General features: G+C 60.3%; 1 protein-coding gene across 1 annotated transcript; it reads left to right on the forward strand.

Moving 5' to 3' along the window:
• The first annotated feature begins 763 nt into the window (after nucleotides 1–763).
• SAMD14 (sterile alpha motif domain containing 14) lies at nucleotides 764–12,372 on the forward strand. The gene is made up of 9 exons (XM_049638149.1): nucleotides 764–806; nucleotides 6,613–6,779; nucleotides 7,205–7,493; nucleotides 8,278–8,365; nucleotides 8,465–8,539; nucleotides 8,645–8,804; nucleotides 10,037–10,156; nucleotides 10,242–10,397; nucleotides 11,226–12,372. Exons 1-9 carry the CDS (start codon nucleotides 764–766, stop codon nucleotides 11,379–11,381), a joined length of 1,254 nt encoding a protein of 417 aa, XP_049494106.1. The 3' UTR covers nucleotides 11,382–12,372.
• The last annotated feature ends 880 nt before the right edge of the window (nucleotides 12,373–13,252 follow it).

The following is a 13,252-nucleotide window of genomic DNA, read 5'->3' on the forward strand; positions in this document are numbered from 1 at the left end:
TGAATGGATGGATGGTGGATGGGCAAATGAATGAATGGATGGATGGATAGATGGATGGATGGGTGAGTGAATGGTTGGTTGGTGGATGGATGAATGAATGGTTGGATAGTGGATAGGTGAGTGAACGGTTGGATGGATGGGCAAGTAGATAGATGGCTATGTAGGTGGGCAGGTGGATGGATGGATGGATGGATGGATGGAAGAACCTGGGTTCTGCTCCTGATTTTGCCATTGGCTTGCCATGTGACCTTAAATTAACAGTGACCTTAACAGTCACTCTCCCCTCTGTTTCTTTATTTGTAAAACGAGAGGATTAGGTTTAATAATCCCCAAGATTTCTCCCAGATTTGATGTTGGACAATTTATGACGATCAAAAGTTTTTAGGGAATGGTGATGATAGAAAGGCCCAGCACAGTGAAGGGGGGCAGTTCAGTGAGCTATGTGAAGGCACACAGCAAATCAGCGTGGCCACAAACCATAGGACTCAGCCTGTGTCTACACCCCGGATTTGCTCCTGCCCCTGTCCACTCTTCTATTTCTGCCTCCTGCCCTAGCTCTCACAGTCCAGAGTATGGTTCAGGCGACTTCTTTTCCAAGGAGCTGGAGGAAGGTTCTAAGGGAAGGTGAGGGGCCATAAGACCAGGAGCAGGTAGCCAGTGGCAGCTCCCTGGTCTCCACCAACCTGAACCTCTTATCCATAGTCATTTTTTTTTTCCTCTCTCTCTCTCTCTCCCACCCGATCCTCCCCAGCTTCCTTGAGTCATGGCTTCTTCAAAGCTACGAGAACCTGCAGACGAGGTTTTTGGTAAGTTCTGTTTGCTCTAACTCTATCCAAGGCCATCAGCATTGGGGGGATTCCCTCTGGGACTTCAGTGTGTGTCAGTGTGTGTGTGTGTGTGTGTGTGTGTGTGTGTGTGAGCGCGCGTGCGCTTTGTGGCCTTTCAACCTGGGTCTTTGTCATTACTATCTATGCCAAGTACAACAACAATAAGGGTCTTCATTTGTCAAGTACTGTCTCATGCCAGGTACTAGGCTAACACCCCAGTCTCCCATGCGCTATATCATTTACTCCCCACAGTCATGCTAAGAGGTGTGCCCTTTGTCCAGACAAGGTGCCGAGAGCACAGAGTGCTGCAGTGACTTGCTTTAAAGATCACATGGCAGGTTAGTGGCAGAGCTGAGACTAGAACTCCAGACCGCCTGACTCCCTGCTCTCAGTCACCGGGCCGTGTCCCCGTGTCCCCAGCACAGGTGATACACGTTACCTCCACATCGCATAGTGAGGGACCTTAGCCTGCAGGATGTGCGTGGAAATCAAATGCATAGGACATAGAGCCTCTGTACCCCCAGGCTGGCCCCCTCTTTACACACTGGGGTGCATGCGCGCACCTGCTCCTTCCATCATTTACCCCCTGCAGTCTTTCTATTGTGTGATATGGGGAGAGACCACCCTGACAGGGCCGAGTCCCCAGCATGCACTGGGGTGGAAAGGCTGTTTCCTAGCTGGATTTGGTGGAGGAGTCAGGGAGCAGGGAAGGTGAAGGAACATGGAGGGAGAGGTGGAGACAGAAGCGGTTGCCTGAAGCCGATGGCAGGTGTGGAGCCCAGGACACTCACATTTGTGTGCACAAGCCTCAAGGGGCTCCCAGCTTCTCCTCCCCTGCCTTCTCATCTCTACCTGCCCTCCCCTCCTCTCCCCGCCCTCTCCTGCTCACCCGGTTCTCCCCTGTGTGGCCACATGCCCTGGCAATGCCAGGAACTCCTGCCTCCTGGTTCCTGGGAAACTGCTTTCCTGGCCTCCCTGGGGCCCGTGGAATGAAGGGTTTGCCTCCTGGACTCCTCCAGCCTCCAGCTGCCTCTGGGCCTCAGACTCTTGGGTCTCACCATCTGCACCCAGGCCTGGCCTGACAGAAGTGAGCGCCCCCTTACCTCGGCTTCTGGGCCTCCCAACACCCCCTAACCCCAACTCTGCCTGTTTTCCTGCTCCCAGACCTGCTGAGGTAGCTGGCTGCCTTGCCTGCTTCCTGATTCGAAAGGCAATTAAATATTCATGACTCCCCAGTGCCCAGGGCTGGGCTAACTCCCTGCTGGGGAGAGAAAGAGAGAGACAGAGAGACAGACACAGAGATGGAGGGAAGCCAGGGAGCCAGGTAGAACAGGGACCAGAGGAGAGACAGGCCCCACCTTGTCTCAAAAACACTTAAGCCCCCCTAGAAGTTCCTTTGCTCCCTCGACCCTCCGACCCTCCTAGGTAAGCTGCCTGCAGTCCTGATGTGGCCCAGAGTCAGGAGCAAAGGGCCCTTCTCCCTGGGCCAGGGCAGCTGGGCACCAGCTGTCCAGGCGTCCCAGAACAGCGAGAGCACTAGTCTGGGAGCCAGGAGGCCTGGATGCTGTCCTGAACTCCCCCTGCACCTTTGGCCAAACCTTGCCTGTCTGAGCCTCAGTTTCCCCACCTATAAAATGAGAGGTTGGACTCACAAGGTGCTCCCATCTCCGCCTCAGGGGAGGTACAGCGGGCTGAGTACTTACACACTGAGCCTCCGGAGCCAGACTGCCTGTAACCTTGGCCCCTCTCTTCGGCAGCCGTGGGCCTTCAGGCAAATTAAGGCTGCCCTGGGGATTCCCGGAGTCTCTTCCTCCTAGGGTTGTGGGGAGTTTAAATGAGCTAGTGATCGGAAAGCACTTAGAACCGGTGCCTGGCACAGCGAGAGCCCCGTGAGTGGTAGCCGGTCTTATTCTGTGGTTCAGTCCTTGCTGCTTGCAGATAACCCTTGGAGAGTCTGTGTCAGGGATCAGGGGGCAGAGGGCTCCCTCTGGAAAACCCCAGAAGCGAAGCAGGGGCAGCTAAGGAACTAGGGGCGCAGCGTCAAGGCTGGGGTCCCAAATAGCAGTCCTCTGGCAGGACCTCTCCCCTCGCCAAGCCTCCGCCACTGCGTCTGGACAACTGTGACCGTCCCCGTGGGTCCACCCTCCCCGGTGTCCGGGCCGGTCCCCTCTCCTTGCGGCCTCCACTGGCCCACACCATCCCTTCTCCTTGGAAAGTTCTTCCCTGTTCCCTCTACCACCTTAGCTCTTCACTGTCTCCCAGACCTCAGCCCGGCTACCTAACCTATAGCCCCCAGCCCCTGCCTTCGTCCCTTCCGCAAATACCACTGGGCCCCTATCATGTGCCAGGCTCTGTTCCAGGCCGCAGGGAGACAGCACCGAACAAGCCAGACAAGGTCACTGCCCTCGAGGAGCTTGCGTTCTAGTGCAGGGGCAAGCGGGGGACCCACACGGAAGCACCCACACGACGAGACGAGACAAGAAACGTGTCATGGGGCAGAGCGCTCCGCAGAGGACTTAAGTGTGGAGCGTGCACGTCACCACCTTCGCGTGTCTTGAGCCCGTCTCTGCCCGGCTCTGCGCTGGTCCCCAAAGGGTGACTTAGCTTGAATACAGCAAACACCGACTGACCACCTCCCCTCTGCCGGGCCCCGCGCCAGCTCTCACGGAACACGGCGGACGGCGCAGGGCTCGACCCTCTGCCGCGCGCGGACTGGCACGGGACGGTCACTTCCGACCAGACTGTAGGGCCAGGCCTGCAGAGGGGCAGCGGTCCTGCGGGGCCGGCAGGACGATGGATTTGAGTTGACAGCCGGACAAAGGAGGGGTGGGGCAGAGGAGGGCTGCAGGAGCGGCCCAGGCAGAGGCAGGTGGAGACAGGGACCCAGGTGCGGCCGGCAGGTTAGTACCGCTCCCGCCAAGGCCACCCACAGCTCGTGCTCTCTGAGCCCTTAGCCACGGGCATTCTGGCACAGCTTTATATAGTGATCTGATTTAACGCTCACACAACCCCGCGAGGAACATACTCCTGCCATGACCCCGTCTTGCTGACGCGGAAGCCAATATCTAAATGTAAGTGACTTGTCCAGAGTCACCCAGCCAGCAAATGGCACAATTGGATTCAGCCCCGGCCAGCCGGCTCTTAACCATGGTCCCTATAAGAGCCCGCCGTGCAGAGGAAATGTGGGAAACACAGAAAGGGGGAGCTGGGACCCCTCCGGCCTTGCCTGGAGGGCTGAGGGGCATGGGCTTTATGTTGTTGGCTTTGGAACCCTCCCCCCTCCCCCGCCCCGCCCTGGGTTTCAAAAGCAAGCAATTATGGGACACAGTCAGAAATGCGCTTTAGAAAGTTTCTTCTGGCTCGTGACAAGTGGGGAGGGAGGCGGACCGTTGGCAGGGAGCTCAGGATGGAAGGACGCTGAGGCCGTGCTCAGCTGGCTGGGTCTTCGGGGAAGTGGCTGCTGAAGGCCTGAGCTCAGGTGGTTCAGTCCCAAGGGAGAGAAGAGACCGGGTTGCAGAGGTGTGAAGGCAGATGGACAGAACCACAGCTTTTCCATTAGAATGATATTTACCAAGACCCTACTATGTGCCAGCATCCATCCTGAGTTAGAGCAGTGAAAAAAAGAGGAACGTCAGCCCTCATGGAGCTGGCATTCTAATGACTGGAGAGACCATAAACTAAGCAAAATACACAGCATGCCAGAGAATGATACATGATATAGGGAAAAACAGAGATTGGGGTTCTGGGGCGGGGGGGGGGAATTATAGGTTGAGTGGTCAGTCAAGTCCTCGGTGACAGAAAGCATTTAAAGCAAAGACATGAAGGAGGTGAAGGAGAGAACCACACAGAAACCCGTGGCAAGAGCCTTGCAGGAAAGGGAAAGAGGAAGTGCAAAGGCCCTGAGGTGCAGGCGAGGCTTGTGTGAGGAAGAGCCAGGAGGCTGGGATGGCCAGGAGTGGAGGGAGCACGAGGGGGAGAAGGAGAAGCTCAGAGAGGTAAGGGGAGCACGGACTGAGTCTGGAAAAGCCACTGGGACGACTTGGCGCTTACTCTGTGCGAGGTGGAAGTCCCCAGAGGGTTCTGAGCAGAGCAGTGACAAGGGCTGACATGTTCTATCAGGATCACTCTGGCCACGGCTGTGTTGAAAATAGACCGTAAATGGGAAAGGGAGGACAAGGGAAGATCAGCTTGGAGGCTTTTGCGATAATTGAGGCAGGAGGTGATAGTGACCTAGACCAGGGAGGCTGTGTGTCCCCCTCTCCTCCCTGCCTTCCCATCCTCTCCCTGCCTCACCTCTTCCCCCTTCTTCCTCTGCTGTCCCTCCCCTTTCTCTCCGTGTGTATGCCAGGCTCCACTCTTATTCCCCTGGATTATTTTGAACCTAATCCAAAACATTGCATCGTTTCACCATAAATATTTCAGTGCGTCTAGAGGTATGTCAAAAGTGGAGCTAACAGCCGAGGGCAAAGGGTAGCTTGGGGCTGAGTTGGGGGGCTGGGTGGATGACGGGGCCTTCTGCTGAGCCGAGGAGCAAAGGGGAAGCCGGTGTGAGGCAAGGCGGTGGGTTCATTTGGGTGGATTCCTTGAGGAGCCTGGGTGCCTTTGACGTGGCAAGTCCCCTGGCCGGTGCCGAGGCGCCCTGGGCTTCGGGGGTGAACCAGAGGGTGGTAGTTAAGTCAGGCCAGCAACTGGGGTGGCTTAGGGGGTGTCTGCAGACAGGACAAAGAGGAGCAGGGAAGGCAGGGCAGGCATGAGTGATGGGATGGGGGACCCTGAGATCGTGGGGGGGGGGGGGGGGGGGAAGAAAAGGTCTTAACCCATCCTGAGGTCTGGGAAGGACATCTTCTGCCCGGAGACCCCAGTGCCGAGCCTGGAGATGCTGCGGAGCGGGGGCTTCGTTCCCAGGTGGAACAGATGAGAAGGAAAACGAGGAGCAGTTGGGATTTTGCATGATCCGCTGGGTTTGCCTCGTCTTCCTCCACGTCTTCATCCGGGACCCAGCCCGGCACCGCCGCCCCCAGGATGGTGGAGACAGGCCTCCCGGGGCCTGGGTTTCCCCCTGACGCCCCTGCTATGTCCCGGCTCAGCTGCGAGCCTTCTCGGCAGTGCTGTGTCTGAGCGCCAACCCCAGGCGTGGCCCAGCGAGCCCGTCTCTGGAGCCAGATGAGTCAGGCTCGGATCCCGGACCACTGCCAGCTGGTGGCTGCCCTCAAGAACTTGACCTCCCTGAGCCTCAGTTTGCAAGGCTGTACGACGTAATAGTTGTCCCTCGCTCACTGGGGTGTTTTGAGCGGACGGGGCGAGGTGTGAACCTTCTGGCACGTCGTTGGAGCTTCTTAAAGGGGAGCTGTTATTACCGTGATCTGTCCGGCCTCATCCCCAGCCCTCCTCTCCACAGAGCAACCCCGCAAGTGCCCCGGAGGTGCTCCCGCCATGCGGAGAGCAGGTTGCCAAACCTCCTCTCTTGTAAACTCCCACCCAGACCTTAGACCACTTTGGTGCTTCCTCCCCTGACCCATCCAGACAGGACGCTCCTGTCCTCCTCGGTGTCCGTGAGCGTTTGCCCCACACGGCCGCATTCAGGTGCTGACGCGTCTGGCTTGCCCGGCGACCGTCTGGGACCCTGTTCTCCGTCTCATTCGTACTCCCGGGGCCCGGCACTCACAAACAGTGGTTGAATGTCTGGGGTGTGAGTGCAGGCGGCTGCCTGAGGTGGGTGGGCCTCTGGGCTTGCTGTCCTCACGTGTCTGGTCTGTGTCCCCCCCCCCCCCCCCCTGGTTCACAGACCTGGACTTGGCTGTGCCAGAGACCGTCAGACTGGACAGCAGTTTACATAAGGCCCGAGCCCAGCTACTGGCCAAGGGCCGGAGACACCGACCTTCCCGCTCCAGGCTTCGGGACAGTGCCAGCTCTGCAGAGGATGGCGAAGGCTCCGATGGGCCCGGAGGCAAGGTCGGGGCAGCCCGCCCAATCACACGTACCCTACCCACCCCCCTCTGGCCCGCCCCGCTCCCCCCCATCCCTCCAAACCCCTTTCCAGGGAAACCCCACTCCCAGACTTCTGACGTAGTAGCACCAACATTCACATCTGGCTCACGTCAAATTTTACGCAAGGTGTGATCATTCCCACCACGCGTGTGAGGGAACTGAGGCTCTGAGAGGTTCAGTAACAAATGCACGCAGTTAGGAAGTGAGGAGGGCGGGATTCAACCCCAGCCTGCATGACCGAAGCCCCCTCCCCCGCCCATCTCCCACATCTCACGGCCCAGCCAGCCCCTTCAGGGGGCCCCCTCGCAGTTTGCGGGGTGAAACCAATTCCCAGCCCCTCGGGGAAGAGGCGGGGAGGGTTGGCAGTGAGCGGCTGCCCCCTCCCCCAGGTGACGGACGGCTGCGGGAGCCCCCTGCACCGGCTGCGCTCGCCTCTGCACTCGGGCCCGGGGTCCCCGGCGGGGGGCTCTTTCTGCCTGGAGCCTCCGGGGTTGCGGCGCAGCCTGGACGAAGACGAGCCGCCGCCCTCGCCGCTCACACGCTACCGGCCCCTGCACAACGCCACCTCGCACGAGGGCCTGGCCGCCGCCTCCTGCTCGCCGCCGCGCTCCGCGCCCTCCTCGGACAGCTCGCCCAGCTTCGTGCGCCGCCACCCGCGCGCGGAGCCGCACAGCGAAGGTGAGCGGTGGCCGGTGGCGGCGCCCCCTGCTGGCGGGCGCCGGGACTGCAGCGGGCGGACCAAGCAGGGCCGAGCACCTTGGCGAGGGGGGAGGAGGGAGGGGGGAGGGGGGGAGGACACATTACGGCTCACGCATTCGCTTCCTGTGTACCAGACTCTGTTGCGCACTGGGGACACACAGGTGGGGAAACAGATGCAGCCTTTTCCCTCGCGAGGCTTGCAGTTTGGGGGAGAGGCCATCTAATAATTCCTTATAGGTTAAGGGGGAAGCGATCAAATCATCTCTCAACTAAACGTGCGGGTTACAAGCTGTAATCAGCGCTATGGGAGAAACGTGCGCGGTGGCGGGGGCGACACCGAGCAGGGCGAAAGGATCCAGCGGGGAGCATCCTGTAAGGCTTCTCTGAGGGCGTGACATGGGAGCCAAGATCGGAAGGCTGGTTAGAAGTTGGTCAGGATAAACTGAACCCTGACCTGCAGCGGCCCCTACGCGTTCGTGGGTTGCATAAGGCTTTTTGCACATATTCCTTGAAACAGGCAGGTGTCATCACGGGTCCCGTGACATAGGTGTTATTGTAGATCAGGTGTGATCATCCCCCTGTCTGAGATAGAGGCAGCTCAGCGAGGTAGGGCGATTTGTCCTCAGTCGCACAGCTAGCGAAGGGCACCGGAGCCAAGTTACCTGATCCTAAGTCAGAAGGGTTTCCATCACCTCACCCTGGCAGCTCAAGGAGGCGGGTAAGCCACCCCACAGGCAATGTCCTTCCCTCTCCTCTCCAAAAGATGACAGCCGGGACGCCAGCCCCCCTGAGCCTGCCAGCCCCACCATCGGCCTGGATAAGAAGACTCGCCGCAAGTTCTTGGACCTGGGGTGAGTGGAGAACGGGCCAGCAGCAAAGGCTTGGGGCTGTGGGGTACAGGGTAGCACGGCGGGCTGCCCTGCCCCACTCCCCGCCTGCCCTCCCCACAGGGTCACCTTACGCAGAGCATCCACTAGCAAGAGCCGGAAGGACAAGAGCAGCAACCGCTTGTCCATGGGCAGCAGGTGAGTGGTGCCCACAGCCCCTCGGCCACGGTTTCCGCCCGTCGTTCCCTGTGGGCCCGGCCCTCGGCTCGGTGCCCCCACCCATGCAGGGTGCTCTCTCCGCAGGGAGTCAGTGGAGGGGTCCGGCAGGTCAGGGGGCTCCCCGTTCCTGCCCTTTTCCTGGTTCACAGACAGCGGCAAGGGCTCGGCGTCCTCTGGCAACACCACCTCCCCCGCCTGCTCCCCTAAACACGAGGGCTTCAGCCCGAAGAAGTCGGCTTCTCAGGTGAGCCCGTGGCCTTCCTGCCCTCGTGCCGGCCCCAGACTCAGGTGACACGAGGGCACGCTTCACCCTGGCTCGGGCTGGGATCCAGGCCTTCCTCGAGTCCATTTGTCTACCCACGGAGCCATCCGGTGACTCATTAGTTTGTCCGTTCTTGTTCTCTGAGTTCATTCATTCACTTGTTCGCTCACTCACGCTCTGAGCCGTTCCTTCGTCGTTTCATTTACTGAATTCAACGCGCGTCAGTGAACACTGGGCTTCCCCTGGTGTATCCCCCCCTTCCCACCCCCAGCCTGAGGCCTCCTCCCCTCGGGCTAAGTCTCCTGCCTGGCTCGGCTCTAGCCCCACGTCCTGTCTTAGGAGCCGGGCTACCCGTGTGGTGGGGTGAGGCCTGGAGGCGACAGAGATGAGTGGGACCCAGACTAGCCAGTGCTTAGGAAGCTCGCCGCCCTCTGGGAGAAGTGACACCGGGGGACAGAAGCAACAGTCTCTGCTTATGCTCATGCTCGTGCCGCCCTCCACGGTTTGCAAGGCTCCAAGTGCATGCTTTTGCTTTGCTGTCCCAAAGTGCAGGCATGCTACCCCAGTCGAATAGATGAAAGAATAAGACGAAGAGAGAAGGACTTACCGCGTGGGTTGCTTGCCAGGCTCCAAGCCTGTTCCGTGGCTGTGCCTTATGTGCTCCCGGGGCAGAGGAGATCAGAAAGCTGGGAATTCGGGGGAGAAAGAGTTCCTTCTGACCTGGCGCTTCCTTGTTGCCTCTTTCCCTCCACGGACTCCTTCCATCTCTTCCTTCCCTTGTGCTGAGCCCTGGGATAAACATAGTGAACAGACAGCCCAGGGCCTCAGAGAGCTTATGGTCTCTACTCAGGCACTTAGCAGCCAGGGTGCTGGAGGCTGGGGTGGGGAGGCACAAAGGGGGACCCCTGACCTAGCCTGGGGGAATCCTGGTTGGCTGCCTGTAAGAAGTGACACCTCCTCCATTCCTGCTAACTATCCTGCCTCAGTTCTAGCCCCACGTGCTCCCAGAAGCCTTACGTCCTGATGCCTCCTGTGAGTCACCGTGTCATATGTGCCTGCCCAGCTCCTGGTTCATGCATAGGAGGCACTGGTGCCCCGTCCCCAGATTCAGCTCCATGCAGACAGGGGGCAGGGGGTTGGGAGCGCGGGGCAGGGGGGGGGGCTCCCTTGGGCTTGCGGGTGAGCTGTCTTCAGCACGCACCCCCCCTGTCTAGGAATCCACCCTGAGTGATGACTCCACACCGCCCAGCAGCAGCCCCAAGATCCCCAGTGGTCCCCGGCAGGAGACCAAGTGTTCCTACCCCTACCACACGCTGTCCCAATCTTCGGATGAGGTGAGTAAGCCCTGACCTCGGAGCGTCGGGTGTTCGGGCCACAGGCCAGGTCACCCCTCCTCACTGTCCTTGGTCTCCACCCCAGTTCCTGGACGAACCTCTCCCCACTGTCCACCACTGGACCAGTCAGCAGGTGGGCCAGTGGCTGCACAGCCTCAACCTGGAGCAGTATGCCGCTGAGTTCGCCGCGCGGCAGGTGGATGGGCCCCAGCTCCTGCAGCTGGATGGAAGCAAACTGAAGGTGGGTCAGAGGAGAAGAGCCGTGATCCAGCTGGAGCCCGAGGCAACCTTCCGGGATCGGGATCCCCTCACCCTGACCTTTCCTTTCACTTCCTTCGAGGCCATTCCCTGACCTCTGACCTCTGGGCAAGGTCCATGGCCTGATCTCTGGACTCTAGCATGGGTCCCCAGTCTGCCTCGAAACTCAAGCCCAGGTCTTCAGTTTGACCTTCAAGCTCCAGCCCCAGTCTCCAGGTTGACCTTGACCTCCACGACTGTCGTATCACCTGACTCTTGATTCCGAGTCTCCTGGTGTCCTAAGAAACCAGGCCTCTCCCTGATCACCTTGACTGATTCTCAGTCTTGGAGGGTGCTGGTATCAGGGGAGGTCAGGGGGCGCACCTCGGATCTTTGTGCTGGGAGGTTTCTGGCCTGTTCCCCACCCTCTGTTACACTGCTTGGGGAAGGGGTGGTGAGGAGAGTCCCCAGGGAGTCTGAGTGGGGAGGGGCCTCGGCTACTTACTAGCTGTGTGACCTTGGGCACATCACCTGCTCTCTGTGGGCCCCGGGGGTGCTGGGGTCGTGCCACGGCTGAAATCCAGAGTGGCGGAACGGGGGCTGAGGATTGCCAGGGGTGGGGGCAGGGACTAAGGGTCTGGAAAGATCCTCCACTGGCATCTTTTCCGAAGGCTCCCCTTCCGAATTCTTGCCCCGCGGGGTCTGGTCCACAGGCAAGTCTGGGGGGTGGAAGAGAGCTTACGTCTGGGGCACAGAGAACCTGGGGCTCAGGTTGGCCAGGGCTCCGGGCGGTTCTGGGGCTCGTTCCCTCACCCTTGAATTCCTCCCCCAGAGCCTGGGGCTCAGCAACTCGCATGACCGGGCGCTAGTGAAGCGGAAGGTGAAGGAGCTGGCAGCGGCCGCTGAGAAGGAGCGCAAGGCCCAGGAGAAGGCCGCACGGCAGCGCGAGAAACTCCGGCGCAGGGAGCAGGAGGCCAAGAAAAGCTAGGGGAGGGCGAGGGGCAGGCACCGGCACCCAGGCGCTGGCGGCCGCCGGGCTCGGTGGGCACAGGCCTCAGCGAGAAGGCGGGGCCTGGGCGCCAAGCTTGGGCTGGCCTGGCCCCACACTCTCAGGGGGGTACATGCCCTCTCCCACCCTGTCACTCGGTCTGGACCCAGATCCCCCCGAAAGGGACACCCCAGGAGAGGGCCTGGTGAGAAATCCAATTTTAAGGACGTTTGGCACGGAGTCCCTAGGGGAGCTGGCAGGTTACGGGCAGAGGGCAGAGAGGCCAGGGCTGAACAGGTCTGGGAGCCCTGAGGCACCTGGGTCAAGTCTGACCCTCTGCCCTCAGGCCACGGCGGTGCTGGCCGGCAGTGAGCTGGGACACCTGCCTGGCCTGCCTGCCTGCCTTCTAGAGGCCCTGAGATGGGGCCAGGGTCCCAGGGCTGAGGGAGGTAGGAAGCACCTCAGCAGGAGCGGGTGGCTAGAGCTGTCCCTCTCCAGCTCTCGGAGGTGGCGGTGTGCTGGGAGAGCTCCGTGCTCCCCAGGGAGGCCGGGAGGTGCTGCAGCAAGATGCACTCAGGGTAGACTCCCGGTCTACACTCCTGAACGGGAGCGCGGAGAAAGCGGCATGGTCATCCCACGCGATCTTTGCAAGGACCTTAGGGGCAGGAAGGGAGGATGAAAACCTCCCCTTCCCCTTCCCTGTCCTGTGGGTCCCAGTGGTGAGATGACAGCCATACAGATCTGTCCCTCTGGGGCCCATTCAAGGCCTGGTCTTTGACCTGCTCTCTAACACAGGGCACACGTCTGTTGCTCCCTCAGAGGACACCTGAGACCTCTCTGGGGACAGAGCAAACTTGGGAGCTGGGGGGGGGGGGACAGGATACCCCCAACCAGTGCCTAGGTGGTACTGAACAGGTGAACCCTCACGCTAGCTGGGTAGAGAGGCACCATCTGGGGTCCCCCCGCAATCTCTTGGAAGGGTTCATCAACTCTCCCCCATCTGCTCTGGTTCCTGTCTGGGCCTCAGTGGGTTCCAGAAACAGGCAGGCAGTGCAGGCTCTGGGTCGCTGGGCCACAAGGAAGGGTGGGGCCAGCCCCCTGGGTAGGGGCGGGATCTATCCTGGCGGCCCAGGGATGACCTCTATCTGTCCTTGGAAGGAGGGGGCTTTCAGACGATCCCCTGTCCTCAGCAGCACTGGCCGGCAGCTGGCCCAGCTTCTGGAGGATTGGCCAGTTATCAGTGGGGCGGGGGGGGGAGGGGGCTCTGATTAGAAGTCCGCCTCCACCTCCCCCTGCCTGGAGTGGCGGACAGGACCCAATGCATGCCAACACCCCTCATTCCTGCTCAGGGGCTCTGGCTTCAAGGCCACCCCTGCTATGGCCAGGGTCCTGTCCCTGGGACTCAGCCCTTTGCTCCTCTCTGCTGTCTGTGCTGGGAGAGGGGCTTCAGAGGAAACTGAGGTACGGGGGCACCGCACCATCTGCGCCTGTTGGAGGGGCTGGTGGGGAGGGTGGAAGGCACCCAGGCCTTTGAAGCTATCAGGAGCTATGTGGGTGCCCACCTGCATGTGAAGGGGGGGTGGTACTCAATTTATTTCAATAAACACTTATGATGTGCCAGTGACCTTTGTCTGCCCCAGGCTGGGTCGGGAGGCTGCGCTGGGCCCTGAGTGTGGTGGGGTGTCAGCAGGCGTTGTACTGTCGGGCGTTCTGAACGGATGGCTTTGCCTGGTGCTGTGCTCGTGGTAGACACTGAGTCATGCCCTGGGCTGGGTGTCCTGAGCGCGTCATACGGTAGTCACAGGGACCGCAGTGTCTGCGTGTGTTGTTTATGCACGTGGATCTCCTTCCCCCCCAGCCCAGGAAAGCAG

The sequence above is a fragment of the Panthera uncia genome, chromosome E1, assembly GCF_023721935.1.
Source record: "Panthera uncia isolate 11264 chromosome E1, Puncia_PCG_1.0, whole genome shotgun sequence".
Lineage (NCBI taxonomy): Eukaryota > Metazoa > Chordata > Mammalia > Carnivora > Felidae > Panthera > Panthera uncia.